This window comes from Lissotriton vulgaris, chromosome 10, assembly GCF_964263255.1.
Source record: "Lissotriton vulgaris chromosome 10, aLisVul1.2, whole genome shotgun sequence".
Classification (NCBI taxonomy): Eukaryota; Metazoa; Chordata; class Amphibia; order Caudata; family Salamandridae; genus Lissotriton; species Lissotriton vulgaris.
The window spans coordinates 63,765,491-63,785,713 of record NC_141698.1 but is presented as its reverse complement, the minus strand read 5'-3'; the positions used below and the strand labels follow the sequence as shown (position 1 = coordinate 63,785,713).

Here is a 20,223-nt window from a genome sequence, read left to right as displayed (position 1 = left end):
TCCTTTTTTAAAGATATCCGTTGATTTTTAAATAGAAGGCGTTATTTATATAATTTGGTTAGTATTACAATTATTTGTGAGTGGTGCGTGGAGCATTGAAAACCCCCTGTAAACCACTCTGATTGCAGCGCAGCCCAGCACAAGGGTAGCGTTGCTGAAATGAGCGTGCAATGAATGCTCAACTAAGTTATGGCAGCAAAGCTTCCAGGGGTGCGCTCCTGCAGATTTGAGGCCCCTCTCTCTGCTGTATGTGTTTGCAGCCCTCCCGTCTCCCCTACCGATTAAGGCCCCTCTTAGTAATCAACATAAAAATAGCTTAAGTTGATGGATGATATAAGTTAACATACATTTTGTATGAGCGAGTCCATTGAAGAGAAGTGCGTTCGATATCCCGGCCCCCAGGTTTAAAGGCTGTCTTTTTCAACACCGAAAATGAATTCAGTCCATTGGACGGGGTTTTTCGAAATTATATTTCCTTCAAAACATATAACACAAGTTAGGTTCGTCCCGGCCTCTTCTAGTGTCGAATCTTACGAACCTCTGCCACCTACTGGCAGCATTAGAAACCGTCTAGAGAGCTTATCAAATCCATCGAAGTACCGTGGTTCTAGCCGTGCTCAGGTTTGATTAATTTAATGTACCTCCTGCAACGCGTGCTCGTTGTATTTTTCCTAACAATTTTTTTTTTAATTGTCCTGCTACGATGAATTTAAAGCTCTGACGCACACTTGCTACCCTACTGAAACCTCTCGAGCAATGCATCGCGAAAAGGCATTGTAAGAGTTCAAGGTATTACTTACCAGTTTGTGTCTGGTATATAGGCATGTAAGTGGGAGTGTCTAAAATATGCCGCCAGTGAAAAGAAGTGTGGCACAGTAGGACATGTAATTTATAATCATTGTACTAGAAAATGCACCAAAAACCAAGACGGAGGGCATTGCTGTGGGGAGAGGGAAGGAGAAATGCGACACGGCAGGCAGGGGAGGGGGCGGAGCGGCGATGAGGGTGTGAAGCAGCAGGGGCCTTTGAAGTGAAGCTAAGCTTCACTTCAAAGGTGTGGGAGGAGTCCGGCTGAGGGAACAGATGGCGATTTGATGATGTGCACGCGCATTTTAGGTCAATGCGCTTGGTCATTGACCTAAAAGCGCACGGGCACAGCACCAAATCGCCAGTTGGGTAAAGTCTGTTTAAAGCTCTATAGTCTCGCTCTGCTCAATGCGCATGCGCATTGAGAGGCGAGACCTAAAAAAGTAAGGGAAGGGCAGCCATGAGTAGACTCCTTGACATACCTCTTGTCCTGCCCAGTCTTCTCTTGTCCTTATCTCAGTTCCCTCTAGGCCAGGAGTGTCCAGTAACCTTTGTTAGTTGGGCTAAGAAATGCAGACATCTTACTATTGGTTTTCTCTTACTTGTTGGTTGGCGTTAGACTGTGAAAACATTCATGTTTTTAGCAAAAAGATGATCTGTCAAATGGCTATTTATCTGTAGCATATTCTATTTTCTGTCTCTGGACCCCAGAGGTAAATGCATTCCAGACGAAAACTCTTGCAGGAATTTTTTTTTTAAATAGAAATAAATGTGGAAAAATGTTAGTTACGGCAAAGTTTTTCACAGAACAAAAAAAAAGTGAACTATTATAATAAATTTTAATGACCATGTCAAAGACTTCTGATTGCGATGCCATCTTTGTGATTTCTTTGCAGGAAGTACCTTCCGTGGAAGAATCGATAACTGTTGCCCATATTCTCCTTGAAGCATCCTCCCTGTCTGAAGTAATCCGCAATGTGGCAGAATTTGGTATGATTTTTTAAATGTAATTTTCTTTTTAATTAAAATTCTTCTTTTTCTAATCACTGAGTTCTTCCCTTTTTGATAGTCTGCTAGAATTGCAACTGTTCAGGCAGTGGAAAGCCATCATAAGAAATAATTTGTGCTTTAATAAATAGGGCTGCAGTTCAGCTAATTTTCTGTGTGTACCCATATATGTAGTATTTTTGATTGAAAGGGTTCAATTCAAATAGTGTGCTGCATGGAGTGACATCCCAGCAACAAGGTGTAAACCTTGTTTACCGGCTGTTTTTTTGTCTCATTTCTGTTAATATAATTGTTGGGAAATTATCTATTCCTTCTGAAAAAAATGTACTGGTGTTACTGCTTTGCGTTTGTTTAGAAAGCAGCAGATACACGACAGTTATAACAGCATGCATTCAGTTTGTAGCCCTTTTGAGGATGCTTCGAAATTGTTTTCTCTCAAAGCAACATACCTTGAAAGATAAACAACTGTGCCTCAAAACGATTCTACCCAAATCTCCTCTTCTGCTTCTTCAAGAGGGTAAAAGCAGATCATAAGTTATTTTCCAGCCAGGTTTATCCACAGTGCTGTACTACCATAATTGGACCCACTTGCTCCTGCTGAAAGGTTTGTCCCTCCAGAGAGGGAGGAAACCAAAGTCACCCAAAACTGTCCTGTTCCGTCACTCCCTGCAGGGCATCGTCGGTCCATGAAGATGGTGGGTGTACTGGGTGCAAGGTCAACGTCAGACGAAGCACATGCTGTTTTGGCTAAAGTCCATTTGCCACAGGGCTTCCAGTCACTTGCTGCGGTCACAGTTCAATCCTTCCTGGGCTCTTAACTTTCCTTTCTGAGTGTCCCAGCAACTCTCTGACAGCACACCCAGGCACAGTGAACTGTGGCGCAACTCTGTGCCTCGGTTCTAGGTCCTCGGTGCTGCACGGCAGCAGTGGTAGCGACTTGTAGACTTTAGGTTACCAACTAGCCCCAGCAGGTTTCTTCAGCTGTTTGTCCTTGTGCTGCTAACAGGAGGTCCTGCTCACTCCCAAAATGGCGAGAGCCCTCTCCTGGTGTATAGACCTCACTGGCCTACCCCCGGGGTGTAGCTGCCTCTGGGCTACTAGTTTGTGCCAGCCTGCCTACCTCAACAATGAGGCAGCCCTCCCCTGGTGTCCCACATCTGCTCTTCAAAGGGAGCTTCACCTTTTGAAGTCTCTGTTTTGGGGCCAAGTGGCTTCCTCCAGGAGAGAGGTGACACCTTTCTGGTTTGCAATCCACATTGTTCTCCTTCCTGAGAGTCGTTGGTACATCTCTCCAGGTTGGCAGAAAGCTGTCTTGTGGAGCAGGCTCCATGTATGCTCGGGAAGGCACAGGCTTTTTAAAGGCAACGAGTAACTTTAATTTTGACTTGAGATACAAGTTGGGCTTAATGTAACTAGCTGATTGATACCTTGGCTTGCCCACTTTGATCGCACCGTTCAGGAGTTTGCACCAATTGGGGACCAAGTCTTTCCTCAGTAAAAATAGCAGTTTCCTGTGTTTTACTGTCACAGCATGTAAGTATACGACTTGCCTGTGTCAGTCTGTCAGTCAAATTTACTTTATTCGGTTTACGTGCAAACCATAAAAGCATACTAAAAAGACATATAATGTCAAAAAGAGATATAAAACCACAATTTTACATATTAAAAAATTAGTTAAAAATTATAAGGATATTTACATACATAAAAACAACCGTAAAATGCAGTTTGGGTAAATTACATCTGGACACGACAATGAGCTAAAACATACATAACTTGAGCTTAACTTATTCTCCGTATGATTCTAACAGCTGCAGATAGGAAGTTAACAATGTTAAAGATTTCCCCTACATTTGTAAGCATCTGCAAATATAGTAATGCTGGCTTGACTTGCACAAAACCCTTGTTACCTAAAATCAGGAGGTTAAAGCGCTTCCGTATACAAGTGAGGTGTTCACAAAAAAACAAAGTGCATAATGTCCTGGCCAGAGAAATTGTCACAAGTACAAACTCCGAGGTCTTCAACCCTCTTCCAACCTGGGGAATCACCAAGGAGAAAATGAAATTGATCTAATCTAAATCTAATCAATAAAAAACGGTGATTAGGATTAGTGACAATGTCCAGATATGGTTCCATGGACTGGTTAGTTTTTCGTAGTAGGTGAGCCCTGACTGTCGCCTTTTCCAACTCCCTTTCTTCTCTACCCATGAATGCTATTTGCAGATTTTGTCCATTTTATATCTCCCCTCGATAATTTAACTGGTGAGATATTTAATTCAGGCCTACCCAACTTTTCCGATTAGACTATGGGCATATTTAAGCCAAGGAATACAGTGCCCATGATCAAGTGCCATACAATCTTTCAGAATGTCATGGTTTAGCACTAGTTCAGGGCTCAGCCAAGCCGCAATCCATTTTAACAAAGGTGCCACAGCAATTGAGTCTTCAACAAAGCCAATTCCACATTCCTAATGGACAATGTAACTGGCTGTTGATTGCGGGACAGATAAAATATTCCTGAGGAACCGGTCTTCGACCATTTGTACGATCTTCCCATTCTTGATGCCCCATAAATCTGCCCCATACATTGCAAGGGAAACACATTTGGCTCTGTATATTTGAAGAAGGGCCTTCATAGGCCTGGCTCCCAATTTGCGAGCAAAACCTAAAACAGCCGAAGTAGCTCTAATCAAAAGAGTTTTTTAAGCTCGAATTGGAGATCCCCAGGATCCCTGGTCATCAAATAGAACTCCTAAATATGGAAATTTCGAGACCGGGCTAGAATATTCCCCTCACAATGAAGAGTTTTGACCCTTGTGGTTGGTTCTCTGACCAATGGCCATTACATGAGATAACACTCGGGTCTAATGATCTCATGAATGCCGCAAAGGAATTTAAAAGTAATTGGAGTCCTACCGCAGTTCTAGCTAAGAGAGCGGCATCGTCCGCATAAAGGAGTGCCGGGATCATACTTTTCCCAGCACTAGGGATATCTTTACATGAGGCACATAAAGTGGAATCCAAATTGTTAATGTAAAGTGTGAAGAGCAGGGGCGCCAAAATACACTCTTACAAAAAATAGGAGCCAAGGGGGAAACAGAGACAGGCCGCCCCCCACTCAAAAGTCTCTATCACCAAAGTGGCCTGCTCCTGAGTTGCTCAGAGGCTAAACAAGTTAAAGAGATTTATGTGATAGAGCAAACCTTTAGCTTCTATCCATAGGACTACACTCCGTTGTAATATTAAATCTGGCAATGTTGCCAGTTTGTGTGTGTGTATGTCAGTGTCACCACTACGCTTACAGGTATGCCCTCCCTTCCATGTATGTAAAAAAAGGGGGGGGGGAGGTTGACAGTGTCTCACGGAAGCAACACCAAGGGGAGGATTGTATCAGACTGGTACTCGCCTGATTCCTCACTTCTCATCATTGACTACTGTCAACCTTTTAAAGAAAAATGGGAGAAAAAACCAACATAAAGAAAGTGCATATAGGTCCAACAACCCCGTGGTGTTGTGAGTGCTAGAAACCCAATGTGATATCATTGTGCCCCATTACGTGAAAAACAACAAAATACCACGCTAAAAAGAGTGCAAACTAGCTGGCAACTCACAATTTTATTCTGTGCTGCTAGTTCACTCTGATTAAAAGTCAACCGACATGTTTCATCACTATTACTTTTAGTGATTTCTTCAGGGTTTAGTTGATGGGTCAGCGTTTTGCATGCACCTTTCACACGTCTTCCCTTATTGTACCTGTAGTTCATGGTGCGACACAACAGACATACACACACATATTAAAAGTTTCAGCAAGTGACACTCAGCCCAGTACTCACTTACATCTGACAAATCTTCGGCTGTATCAATTTACCAGGTGGCCTGTCGAGATGAGCCTACCCGGCCCCCGTGGAAGACTGCGTCACGAGTGTGGTCCCTGTCTACGTACTGGGATATTCTGAACCGCCAAGTACCTGTAAGCGTAGTGGTGACACTGACATACACACACACAAACTGGCAACATTGCCAGATTTAATATTACAACGGAGTGTAGTCCTATGGATAGAAGCTAAAGGTTTGCTCTATCACATAAATCTCTTTAACTTGTTTAGCCTCTGAGCAACTCAGGCGCCAAAATACACCCCTGCCTAACACCATTGACAATAGATATTCCTTCTTCACAATTGCTCAGTTTATCATACCTCGCATTAGCAGTTAGATCCCTATGCAAGTCCGCTAGGAAATGGACAATGTCTTTATCAACTCCTAAAGTCAGGATTATAGTCCCCAGTTTGGACCTGTTCATTCGGTCAAAGGCCGAGCACCGATCCACAAAGGCCAGGAAAAGTGCACCCTTCTTGGCAACTGTATATTTCCCAATCAATAATTGCAGATTAAGACATTGGTCTATTGTCCCCATCCCCTTTTTGAAGCCATACTGCATAACAGAAAGTGTTCCCGTCTCCTCGAGCCAGCCAGTTAGTTGACTTAATACTACTCTTCCTAAGACCTTAACTGAAGAATCAACAAGGGATATCGGGCGGTAGCAACTAGGATCCTCTGTTACCTTTTTTTTAAAACTGGGACTATAACGGACTTTGCCCATGTGTTAGGCAGACCTGCCTGTGTCATATGTTGCACCCTATCTTTAGGGCTCAGTAGGCCTGCTAGAGGAGTGGCTCACACACGTGCAGGGGAAGTGGTGGCTTTGCCTTGGTTTTAATGGCAAAGTTAGTGTAGCAGCGCAAGACTGCTCTGTCGGTCTGCAGTGGGGGACTTGTTTTACTTGGGTGACTGCCAGGGTGGCACAATCAGTGCTGCAATCCGTGGGATACCTCTCTAACTTATATGAACTGGGTACCATTTACTAGGGACTTGTAGGCAAGTTCGCCATCTCCATTTGGGTATAGGCAATTTGACATACACTTTAGGATCAGGACACAGACACTGAGCTGTGGTTAGCAGGGGCCCGTGCTCTGTGAGTCGAAAAACCAGAAGCATTAGTCGAAACACTAGGGGTTGACTATACAAAAAGAGGCATTTCTTTACACAGTGTTATCTCTTACTCTGAGAGCATTAAAAGTAAACACTACCAGAAGTGTTATAATTGTTGCTCTGCTCAACTGCACACGGATTGCCTCCGTGTTATCAGACCAACCGTCAGCAGGACAATGGTGAGGAAACGGTCTGTTGGAGTTCAACTAAACTTGGTTTCAGCTTCATAGGTTCAAGCAGGAGAGCAGCCACTAATCTGGAATCAGATTTTTTTTCTGGACAGCTCAGGGCAAAGACCTCTCTAATCTGAATGGTCAAATCTCAGTGTTTATATAATAAACTGATTGTAACAGAAGGGGGGAGAGAGAGAGTCAGTGGATTCAGTCTCCCTATACGTATAAATAAACAAAGTGGAATCCACTCAAGGTGGTGGTGATCCCTAAAGTGATGGGGAGACACACAGTGTTGTTTAAATGCCCCTCACACACCAACAGGCCCCTTGGTGTCATGCTTCATCATCGGGGCCTTCGCACCCCTCTACGGGATGCGGCGTGCTACGACTCTCGGGTACGCAGGAGCACTTTGAAGTGAACTATGTGTGGGGGTGTGTGTGTATATAACCAAGGTGTGAGTGAGGTGAGGTGAAAAAAGTGAAAAGTAAAAAAATACCTGGCACGTGGGAGAAAACAGGATTTTATTAATCCCCGGCTGGTATTGTTAAAAAGAAGTGCAGAGCGTGGTTAAGTAGATACGAGTTAAGGTATCGAAAACCACTGTGAAAGTGTCAACATGTTTCGGAGGTCACAGCCTCCTTCTTCAGGACAAGGGTTATGCACTTACCCTCCCCTTACTCACATGCAGAATGTAAAAGTGTTTCATTTAAAAAAAATGCTAAATTACCACAATGTGTAATATTCCTAACAATGTTATTTAGTGTTAGTGAATGTCGTTGCGCCCAGTTGGCGAGAGAACCTGCAAAAAGAAATGCATACATAAATACATGCCAGCAGATTCATGGAGAAGAAGAAAACCTTCTCTAAATATCACAAGGTCAAACCAAAAATGCTGGGACCTTTGTGATGAAAAAACAAAAAACACACAAATGGACATCACTATACTGACACATACAAATACAAAACACAAAATTACTCTCTGCTCTGATGGAAAGAGAGCACATAATCATAAGGAGAAAGTCTTACTTAGAGTTCTAAAATGTAAAACCCCATGAGCCTAAGCGTATATTGGGGATCCCTCCTTCCTGCTCAGAAAGACCTAAAACAACATTAATGATCAGGGTTCAGTTGGAAAAAAGGCAAGGTATTGAGTCACCGCTCCTCCCTTTTTGATTCTGTGGAGACATTTGGAGACATTTCAGTGCCGCTTTGGAGACATTTCAGCGCCGCTCCTCCCCGCGCTCATGTCCGCCGCTGATCCTCGCGCTCCTGTACGCCGCTCCTCCCCGCGCTGCTGATGTCAGCACGCACGTCGCGGCCGGCGTTACTTCCAAGGGACTACCTTTTTTTTAATCGTAAATTTTTTAAATAACGTATATATTTTTTTTTATATAGCCTATGTCCTTCTGCTTGCCCTGACGTTTTCAAACATGTATTGGGTGTTTGGATTGGTGGTGTACTTTTCGAGTTTACCTGGCTCAAAGGACACAGTTCTCTCTTTATAATAGTAGTATAGATAACAAATAAGACAGAGATGCGTTGAAATATTTTTCTGAAAAATCCAGCAAGAACCAGTATGTTTCACAGATCATCGTTCTACATCGTGTGTGTGCCAGGCAACCATGAGATGTAGATATTGAGGGCATCTTGGTCAGACTCCTGTCTTTCTGCTGCTGTACTGATGAGAAAACCTTGTGGTTCAAGCTAAATGAGCTTTCAGGTCATGAACATGTTTAAATACCTCATTTAAAACTTTCAAAGGGGAATAACTAATACATTTAACAATGGAGCCTGGTTTAGGAAACTATATCAGAAGAACAAGTTACCTTCTCTCTGTAAAGCTCTTTTCATTAGAGACTCTAGCAGCGGATTCTTCACCGACCCTACCATGCTCCCCATTCTGTGATTGGACTTTATCCATTAATAAGATCCCAGTCTAGGAATCTGCTTTGCCTACCAGTTTTTGATTTTGGCTATGCGTCCATAGGCACAGACAGTCTTGAAAGCAACTGACGTGCACATGGAGGAGTGGTGCCTGCATACACTTGCATTTTCGGGGCAGAACATTGCCAGTGTGGAGCCGCACAGTGCCATCTACCGGTGTGCACAGGCTGTTGAAAAGTTTCTGGATCCAGTTGGTTAATATTAAAAAAATAAGTAATCTGCAGCTAGATAGTCTCTACCAGAAAGAACCTTACCGAAGGTAAGTAACTTGTTTGACTGTAACAAAGTACTTTTGTACAACTAAAATTGTGAAGCCAAACTTTTAAAAAGTAGTAATAGAATTGTGAAATAAAGAGTCGAAAAAATACACACATAAATTGGCTTTAGGTCAACCATTTTCAGCTATTGGTCTGTTAAAGTGTCCTTCACATTATTGTTCCTACCATGATAGTGCAAAACCTTGAGAAATAGATCAGCCTATTAGTGGAATTGTCTTTACTTCATAAATGTTTTGTCTGGTAACATGAGCACATCTTCCTGAAAATGAGTGCACATCAGTAGGCCAGTAATTTAGTTTTCCATTTAGTCTTTTACTGGTCCCTTTAATTTCTTTCTGCTATTTTGTTTTTAAACCGATATTGCTAACGGACTGCTTGCTTGTCTATCATTTATCTTCTGTGCACTGTAATCCACCCAGCTACTTTTTGTAAACTGGGCAGCTATCTTGGAATGATATTTTCAATAGTGTGTTATTGTTTTAAAGATCAAAGATGGCAGCCATATTTAAAAGCAAAACGTTGGTCTTCTTGGAATGGTAGTAAATTGTTCTACTATGGCCAATTGCATTCCTAGATAACTGCCCAGTATGATGTTTTCTGGCCAGCCATCTTAAAATGGTAGTCTGCATAGTGTATCATTGTTTACTGTTCTAAGAATGACTGCATATTGCTTCTAAATGTGAGAGCCATGTTGGAACTTTAAAATAATGATGTTCTCTGCATAGTACCATTCCAAGATGGCTGCTTTATTAGGTTTATGCTTGGCATGTTCAAGTGTTGCCATTTTATACTTGTTTCCTACTTTTATTCTTTTATCTTGCATGCTTTTCAGAGGGAAAATGGGTTACACGGGGAAGGAATTCAATAATACCTCAGTGGGCGGATTAATGGCTCGAAGTCCAAGGATGCATTACATGAGTGCATGTTTAGTGAGTTATGTGCCTCAACACACCAGTGACTGAAAAGGCACTTTAAAAGTCAGACCCTTTGGCACTGTCTATGCTGTGCAATACAGATGTATTCAGTTATTTAATTAGTTGGTCCTAATTTTAATATTTGATATATGGAGACTTGCCTCCTTGGTGTCTTGTGACATCAGGGTTGTGGAATTTAATAAAATATCTACTTGTCCAAGGGGCAGGTTGCTTCATAAAGCTACCTGTCCTGTAACAAAATCCACTTGTCCCTTTGGTGCCATGTAGTGCGGCGACAAATTATGGCAGAAATCTCATTAAATAAGAGCACTCATATAGCCTCTCTGGTTATGGCAGGGCTCATACCGTAGTAGTGTTTGAATAGTTGCAATCCCCTTATGTTGCCACGGTTCCGCAGATCTACATACTGGGGCTAAGCAATAGTTCCAGGTTTAGAATGCCCTTTTGAGTCTGTGCAAACCTACCAACTTGCATGTTTTAAGAGGTTTCAACAACACTTCTCTAATCTTTTCCCATATTGAGAAATGTTGGAAACTTACTCCTGACATTGGCAGACCTAAACCTTCTTCCAGAGTTGGGGAAAAAAATAGTTGGAGGGAAAGTGAACTTGCAAACACTCAGATTTTCGCATGAGCAAATCTAGACATGCAGATTTGCTCATGCTAAAATGCAGTTCACAAATATTTTCTAGGAGTACTATTTCTTGCCCTACTTCTGTAAATTCTTGGGAATTCACGAAAGCCATATAGCTGCACTTAATGCAAGGACATATAGCATGGTTGCACTTTTGAGACTTTCTTTAATAATATGGCCCTAATTTGGTCTGGCGTTGACTGTGACCTTTTGTGTAATCCTCTGTCTCTCCATCTCTCTTTCTGTATTGGCTGGCTTCACCTTGAGAGACCGCATTCTGCCCTTTCACAAGGAGCATATTGGCACGCTAAGTAGTTTTGTTCTGTGCCAGTAACTACTGTGGCAGTGTGTGCTTTTTAAGACCTCAAAATCTTTTTGCTTTTGCTAATGTTTGTTGTAATGGTAGGGCCTGGCAGCTCCCACACCAATAAGGATTTACAAAAGCCATGCCAAAACAAGTCACACATTGACAAAACTAAAAAGCTGACCACCAATTTCAGACCTACTAGCTTTGCCAATGCTTTTTTATTTTTGTTTCCCATAATCTTATTAAAAGTGGTTGCATTGATTTTCCATTATGAATATTTTTGGGAAAGACTAGCATGCATCAACCCATGTTAATAAATGATGCTGCAAAGAAATGGTACCTGAAATTTTAGTCGGTTAACAATTTTATTTTCGGCTTTCATTTTTTATTAACATTTTATTTTGAAAGCAAAGAATCATCAATCTTGCTTTCAAGCTTCTGCAAATATTTGCTTCAAATTAGAGAGCATTCTGGGAGCATTATACACCGCCTCATTTTGCCCAACTTTGAAAACGTGTGTACACATTTTTCTACTGGAACCAATGTTAGTAGTGCAGTCAGAGCTTACAACATTTACTTAGAGCGCTCACCCTAATAATAAAGTCTTTCAATTAATGAACCATAAATACAAGCTTGAACAGCGTTAACATATGGACAAAAATATTACCTCCGCTGCAGACAGTGCCCTTCCCTGACCCTTAATGTGGTACTGCAAACTGGCAACCAAAGGGTTTGTGCTGCAGGGGGTTGGGCCTACTTGTCCCAAGGACAAAATACACATGAAAACCTGTTGCCCTTGACCTCAAACAATGTCCTGGGCATCGGAATATAGGAATTCCACATCCCTGCCACATATAAAAACGAAAGCTAAAGAAATCTCTGCTCTTTTTCAACTGCTTGCATCTTGTATGAGTTACCTTGGGTGATATTGTATTAATTGATTCAAGGTAAATGACCTTGTTTCATTTTTTTTCTCTCTGTAGGAAGCTGGCTCTACTATATAGTGTAACAAAATGAGGTACACTGTGTAGGGTGTCCAGTTATCCCTTACCACCAGTCTACACAAGCTTGCTTTAACAATCCCAAGGTGCTCTATTCGTGATAGTATGGTCGAGGAGCCATAGGCTTCTCAGAGGGAGTGTTAAGCGTGTGTTGCTCACACAGTCTCAATAAATGAGGCTCTGAATAAGGAAATCCGACACCAATTTAGAAAAAAACATAGATTTTTATATCAATTTAGATACCAAAATCTACGAGATTAGGTAAGTACTTTTCCAGTTAGTGATTTTCAGACACTTAAACACAGCTGTCAGATTTGAGGCATGAACCTCGAATGTGGTAATGTTATCCTATTCGAGAAACCTACCCTGCATAGGGGTACTTGCAATCAAGTGAAAGGGTTGATCTTCTGGACTCATGGTAAGTAGGGGCCGAGGTCCATGGAGCCAACAGCAGTTTTGGTTTACCTGCCCTGATTGTCCAAGTGCAGTAATGCTGGTCGCAAGGGTAGCCTCGAGCTCTACCGCTGAAGTCTATGGATACGTCCTGTAACAGAAAAATGCTGCAAGTGGGGACTTGAGGACAAGCCTGCCGGACCCCAGAGAGGAAGAGGGGAGGGAGCGGGGGGACGAGGTTTGTGAGTGTCTCTAGGGCAAGAGTGCACCATCGGTAGGTTTGGACTTAGGCTGTGGGGCTTAGTTGCAGAGGTGTATTGCTTGCATTGAAGGCTCTCACTTTTTAGGTCGACCTGGAAATGGGGACAAAACAGGACAGCCGGACCACTCTCGACAATGGCCTCTCTGAAGCGGACGTCCCACATCGGTGGGCCTGTATTGCAAGTGTTTAGTGTCCGGACTAGACACTGAACAAGCTTTGGTTGCTGCAGGAGGTCCGGTACCCCGGGTATTGGTGCAGGGCAGGCCCTGGCGTCTCCAGAGTTGGTGTGGAGACGGAACTGACCTCCTGGAGCACAGTGACCTCCTCCTGGGTAGCTGCTGCATCGGTGGACCCGGTGGTCAGCATGTCTGTGAACTGGACATTGCAGTCGGTAGCTGTAAGAAAGTGGCTCCGCCACTTCAAAGGCGATGCAGGCTGGTTGGTGAAGTGCTGGCAACCCTCAGACATTTGGAGGCTACACAGCTGCAGGACGAGTCGGGACTTTGCAATTGTTGAGTCAAGAGCCGGCAGGCAGGTTCTGGCACAAAATCCTCCACAATTCTTGCATTCTTTGGCTCTTCTTTGGCCACCTCTTCTTTAGGCAGGTGAATTTGAGTTACTGGTGTTCGCGGACCACCTACAAACTAAATTTAGGGGAGTTACATAGCTAATTTCCTGCTTGTCCTGGTGCCAAATGGGCCTCAGGGCAGGTGTTGGCATCTCCCAGGTCTAGGGAAGCCGGAGTTGCATCAAAGGTGGCAGGGGCTTTGAAGCCCCTAGCCTTGAAATGTAGAATAACTATCCATCTTACTGGAGGAGGTTGCTCACCCTCCTCCGGAGCGACCAGTGTTCTCTTCCAGGGGATACTCATTAAGTCCTAAGCACTGCATAGTCCCACCCACGTGCGGGGACCCTGGAAGTCCCGCCCACGTGCAGGGATCCCTGGAAGTCCCGCCCACGTGCAGGGATCCCGGAACAATAGCATGTATGTGTGTGTATATTTAGAGAGATATATATGTAGGTGCATATAGGTGTTATGTCTCGGCAAAACGAACAGGGTAACGGTCGCTGCCACATACTGGAATGTGGCTTGGTCCCTATCAGGCTCGAAAATAGTACTGTGAAGGGGTTACACTGCATGGCAGCATAGGAAATCGCCACCGCCAACGTGGGACCACATATACCAGAAAGCACCAAGAACTTTATAATTGAAACTCACCACCAGAGGGATGTAAAGAGCGACCATTTTCGTGGCGCCCAGAATTGGTTTTAGTGGCTGGGCTCACCTTTGAGAAAGTGCACTGGATGCACGAAACGCGTCAGGACTGCCCGTAGCTGCTTATTAAAAGAACTGAAATTACAGTGCAACGAGCGCGGCTCATTCCTTGCTGTTACAGAAGGTATTGTGTGTGTGTATATATATATATATATATATATATATATATATATACCTTTATTTTCAAAGGTAAAAAGGCAAGATCATAGAGGCTGATTAACCTAGAAAGGCTGCATAGAAAACAATTTGAAAATTGGTGCCGTGCCTTTAAGACCTCCAGGCTCCCATCATGCACCACAGGTGACAGTTAGGTCCGTTCTTTTGGACGGCGTAAAACAGTGTAATCACAGTATGGGTAACAGGTACATATATATAGACATGGTACTCGTCCGGGGAATAGGGAGTGTTGCTTATGACTTTGATGAGTATACCCCGGGAAGAGAACTAGGATTACAGGTAAGTAACATATCCTTCTCTTCCAGGGGATACTCATCAATAGTCATAAACACTGAATAGAGTAGCAAGCCCATCCCCGTACCCTGCGGACGAATACCAGCATATCAAAACCATTTTACCAACATATATTACCCAACCAAATTTCTGAAGGATGCTTGACCGAACTGAGCATCCGCTTAATTATCAGAATCAAGGTAGTAATGGCGTGCGAAAGTATGAACCGAATGCCATGTAGCTGGTTTATAATTGTTTTGAAAAGGTACATTCCTAAGCATTGCTATCGTAGCAGCTTTGCCTCTTGTAGAATACGACCTTGGCTTGTCCAGGAGCTGCTTAAGTGCCAGTTCATAAAATAACATGATACATGACACTATCCATCTAGAAATGGACCTTTTAGAGGCAGGGAAACCAGTATTTAACGGACCATAATTCACAAAGAGTTGGTCAGATTTTCGTACACTATTTGTTTAATCAAGATAGAATTTTAACACTCTTTTCAGTGCAGAGCTCTCTCAGCGGGAGTGACCGGGTTTGCAAAGAAAGTAGGAAGAGTAACTGACTGGTTGATGTGAAAATCCGAGACTACCTTAGGGAGGAACCTCGGGTGAGTACGTAACACCACTATGTTCGCCTGAAAAACGAGATTCGGCTCTGTAGAGCATAAGGCTTGTATTTCACTTACCCTGCGAGCAGATGTGATTGCCACGAGAAAAGCAGTCTTCCACGAAAGATGCTGAAGTGAAGCTTTGAGAATGGGTTCGAATGGGGGACCCATTCGTTTAGAGAGGACTATATTCCATACAATGTGTGGCGGGGACACGCCGGTGTGCGTAATGCCATGCGCTATATAAAATTCCTAAATAAATAAATAAATTCAACTCCCAGGGAGGAGATGGAGCCCTAATGGGAGGATACACCTTCTTGTGACCCTCCAAGAAATCCTTAACAACTGGCATCTGAAAGAACGAAGCCTGAATGAGGAAGAGGTGTGGCGCGACGCAGCAGGAAGGGCGACTGGCGCTGGAATCTGGGGCTCATGGTTTGATCCCTGGCACCGGTGGCAGGTCAGCCCAGCACCATGTGACTGGGCAATAGCTTGCTTAATCTTCCCGAGGGCCCCCAGCGCCGGGACACCACTTCGAAGGTAGCTGTGCGCTTTACAAATACTGGTATTTCATTTGAATGGGAGACTTTCTATATGCTGTTATTGCTGCCAGGTGAACCTTTATGGAGGAGTATTGCAAGCCTGCTTTGGCCAAATACAGCAAGTATAGTAAGTACCTGTTCCTGACCTCGAACAGGGTCATGACCTTCAGCAGTACACCACATATAAAAACACTTCCACTTCAAAGCGTAAGACTTCCTCGTAGATCTCCTATCCCCTTCAAGATCTGCATGCAGTCTTGAGAGAGGCCTAAATGTCCATATTGGATGAACTCAGGAGCCATGCAGCTAACCTCTGGGACGGCATGTTGGGGTGGGACACCTTGCTGCCCGCCCTGGTCAGCAGATCCGGATGACATGGCAACCTCCTGTGTCGTACCTTGGACAGGTGAAGAAGGTCCGGTACCACCACTGGCGAGGCCACTCTGGAGCAACCAGGATCCTCTCTGTTGTGGGCTTGTACAGTTTCCTGATCACCATGGGAATGAGGGGAATTGCTGGAAAGGCGTAGAGTAATGTCTCCGACCAGTCTATCAACAGAGCATTCCCCTTTGAACCTGGTTGCAGGTACCTGGAGGTGAAGACGCTGCATTTTGCGTTTTCGGCGTCCGCGAAGAGATCAATGTCTGGTGTGGAATTTGTCTTGCACCACTTCTTGTTTTAGCACCCAGTCGTGTGCTTCTGCGAAATGCCTGCTTAGACTGTCCGCTTGGACATTGAGGACACCTGGTAAGTGAATTGCAGAGATTTTCATGTCTCGTGCCAGAAGCCACTTCCAAATCGCCTGTACTTCCCGCGACAGGAGTCTGGACCTGGTGCCCCTGTGCTTGTTCGGGTAGTACATTGTTGTTTTATTGTCCGTCTGAACAAGCAGAGTAGTCTATTTGAGAGCTAGATGTACCGCTCTGAGTTCTAGTATGTTTAAGTGGTGTAGTTGCTCTTTCTCTGACCACATTCCTTGGATCTGTAGTGGTCCCATATGAGCGCCCCATCCCTGAAGGGACGCATCCGTCACCAGAGTCTGCTTTGGCAGTTCCTCTTGAAAGGGGACTCCTATGATGAGATGAATCCGTCGCATCCACCATTTGATGGAGAGCCGGACAGACCGAGGCAGAGTTAGTGTCCTCCCAACAATTGGAGATTTGGGACCACTGATCCTCCAGTCTGCTGCAGGGTTCTCATGTGAACTTCGGCGTTTGGAACTAGAAAAATGCACGAGGCCATCGAACCCAGCAGGGATGAGATCTGCCTGGCGGTGGGTTGAGGTATCTTCAGGAGAGTTTGACACTTGTGGAGAATGGATGATCGTCTCTCCTCCGAAGGATACGTTCTTGTGTTGACTGTGTCCAAAGTTGCACCTAGGTATTGTATCCTCTGTGTTGGATTGAGGATGGATTTTTTTAAATTTACGTGTAGACCGAGCCGATGTAGTTGTTGAATGCAGTAGGCGAGGTGCTGCTGCAGAAGAGTTGGCGACGCACTCTTGAGAAGCCAGTCGTCCAGGTAAGGGTAGACAAAGGTTTGCTTTTTCCACAACCTCTGCAGCTTCTACTGCCATGCACTTTGAGAATGTGTGAGGAGCAGACTTGAGACCGAAGGGCAGGACAGTAAACTGGAAGTGGTCTGATTGGATGCGAAACTGTAGAACCGTCTGATGCTTTTGAGAGATTGGTATGTGGAAATAGGCATCTTGAAGATCTATGCAACACATCCAGTCCCCTTGATGTAGATGCAGGATTATTTGATGGAATGCTAGCATTCTGAACCTCTCTCTCAGAATTAACTTGTTGAGACGTCTGAGATCTAGTATAGGCCTGAACTCCTTGTTTGGACCTTTCTTTGGGACCAAAAAATATCGAGAGTATAGCCCCTGCCGATGTTGATGCCATGGGACCTCCTCAATGGCTTCCTTTAGGAGTAGAACTGACACCTCTTACCTCAGAAGATTTATGCAATGGATGACAGTCTTTTGAGGAGAAATAGAAGGGGGAGGGGACTTGAACCTGATGGTATACCCATTCCTTACAATATTCAGCACCCACTTGTCTAGTGTGATCTTGGTCCACTCTTCCAGGTAGAAAATGACACTTTCCTCCACCAGAGGGGGTAACTGAGTTAGAGGAAGCAAGCACTCACTGCTTTTGTTGTTGTAGGCAGCAGGTGTGGACTGTCTGGAGTTCCCTCTTACTCTACCAGGACGACGCTGGTAGGATTGTGATCTTCCTTGATTTTGCTGGGAGGACCTTTGAGGGGTTTGAACCCTCTGTTGGTATTGTAGCCGATCATATATATATCCATATTGAGAGACAATCCATGTATAAAGATCCAAGGAAACAGATGAATGAATTAAATATGTAATTTAATTCTTTAACAAAAGTTGAAGCACAGCACATCAGTACAGGATACAGATTTATAATGATACAGTTGGTATGGAATCTGGAACCCAGGATGCACGATGCAAGCACGCATCATACATTCCAGGCACCAGAACCACACAGGGGAAATGCAAGGGGAGTAAAATGACATAAGTGTACAAACAGGATACAACACATCATACCCCTAAAGAAAAAATAAATGTAAGAAGGGTAAAACATTAAAGTGCATTAATCTAAATATCTGCAGGGAACATTCTTTAGTCTATTGCAGGCTTTAACCCTAGAAGCAACAGAAGAATCATCGTGAACAACATTAGGAGAAGGCATAGCGAAATCAACATCAGATCTCCTAAAGCTATTACCAAGATCAGGAGAAGAAGAACTATGTACATTTTCAACATTGACATGCTTAGCCACTCTACGGACATTCCAGACTCTTCCATCCTGCGTGACTACACTATTTTTAAAAACCTTGACAATTTTGATGGGAGGGAAAAACTTAGAAAAACCCTTAACAAGAAAACCAGGTTTTTTAACACGCACCCATTCCCCCACCACAACATCATTATCTCTGGTCTTCATCTTGGAATCAAACAAGGTTTTCATGTGCAGTTGTTTGTCTTCAACCCGTTTGGCTACACCAGCAAGGTCCACAACAGAATCATTTATATCAAGTTTCTTAATCCACCAGGGACATATATCAGATGGAGGTTCCCTTCCCTTAAGGAGTTTGAAGGGACTAACCCCAGTAACAGAATGGGGTGTGATGCGATACGCCCATAATCTTTTCCTCACCACATCCAACCATCCATCATCAGAAACTTGCACACCATTTAAACAATCCTTAAGGACACGATTAAAGCGTTCGACCTGACCGTTTTCCCTGGGTTCATACAAAGAGGTGGTGTAATGCTTAATACCACAACTACTAAGGAATTTCTCAAAATCAGCCGAAATAAGCTGAGCACCATTGTCAGTGACACAAGTTTCAGGATACCCTTCCCTGGCAAACACTTCTTTAAGGAACAGAATAACAGAGTGGGAAGACACCGTGCTAACAAACTTTACCTCGGGCCACTTGGAGTGGTAGTCCACAAGTACCAAAGCATAACGAGCATTGTACGGCAACTGTTTAAAAGGGCCAGAAATGTCAAAACCTACTTTCTGCCAGGGAAAATTGGGCCAAGGCACAGGCTTAAGGGGAGCTGAGGTCAAATGAAGCATTTTATCACTGTTAACACAGTGTGGACAATCCCTTACAAGCCTATCCACCATTTTATCGACTCCCGGCCACCAAAAACTTTCTCTAATAAGGCGTTTCATTGACGACATGCCAATGTGACTCTGATGGGCGAGGAGTAAAATCCTCCTTTGTAAGGATTGGGGCGGGATTAACTTACCAGCTTTGAAAAGTAGACCAGAAAACTCTTCGACTTCAGATGAAACTTGACAAAAAGGAGCTACATCCGGTGAAATACCCTTAGAGGCTGGCCAACCATTCCTTACAAAATCAAGAAGTTGTTGACAAATCACATCCTTACCAAGTTCAGCAAACCACTCTTCTTCAGACAAGGAAATAAACTCCTTGGAGACACAATCCCCAACAGAAGCGACGACATCCACTTCATTATCCACCTTGGGAGCATCCTCACAAGGAAACCTCGAAAGAAAATCCGCAGTAACATTACATTTACCGGGAACATACACAATCTCGAAATCATACTCCTGGAGACGTGAGGACAAACGAGCTATGCGTGCTGTGGAATTCCATCCACCACCAGGAGACAAAATCCCAACCAAAGGTTTATGATCCGTCCGTAGTACGAATCGATTACCCCACACGTAATTCCTGAAATGTTCGACAGCCCATATACAGGCAAGCAGTTCCTTTTCAATGACAGAGTACCTTCTCTCTGTAGGAGACAAAGTCCTTGAGGAAAAGGCAACACACCACTCATCCTTACCCGACGATTGACTTAACACACTACCAATGCCATAAAGACTAGCATCGACTGTGATAATGCATTTCTTGTTAACACAGAAAGACTTTAAAGTAGGAGCGTTAACAATTTCCTCCTTGATTTGCTTAAATGCCTGTTCTTGTTTTTCAGTCCAAATGAATTTGGCTGAGTTTCTTGTAAGTTCCCTAAGAGGCTCCATTTTACTAGCAAAATTTTGGATGAACTTGCTATAGTATTCGCAAAGCCCCGCAAACGAAAGTAGT

General features: G+C 43.8%; 1 protein-coding gene across 1 annotated transcript in view; it reads left to right on the top strand.

Moving 5' to 3' along the window:
• E4F1 (E4F transcription factor 1) overlaps window positions 1–20,223 on the top strand; it is a 225,520-nt gene that overhangs the window by 19,893 nt on the left and 185,404 nt on the right. Inside the window, exon 3 of the mRNA XM_086940476.1 lies at window positions 1,704–1,797. Coding sequence (XP_086796602.1) covers window positions 1,704–1,797 — 94 coding nt within the window. The remainder of the gene's footprint in view (window positions 1–1,703; window positions 1,798–20,223) is intronic.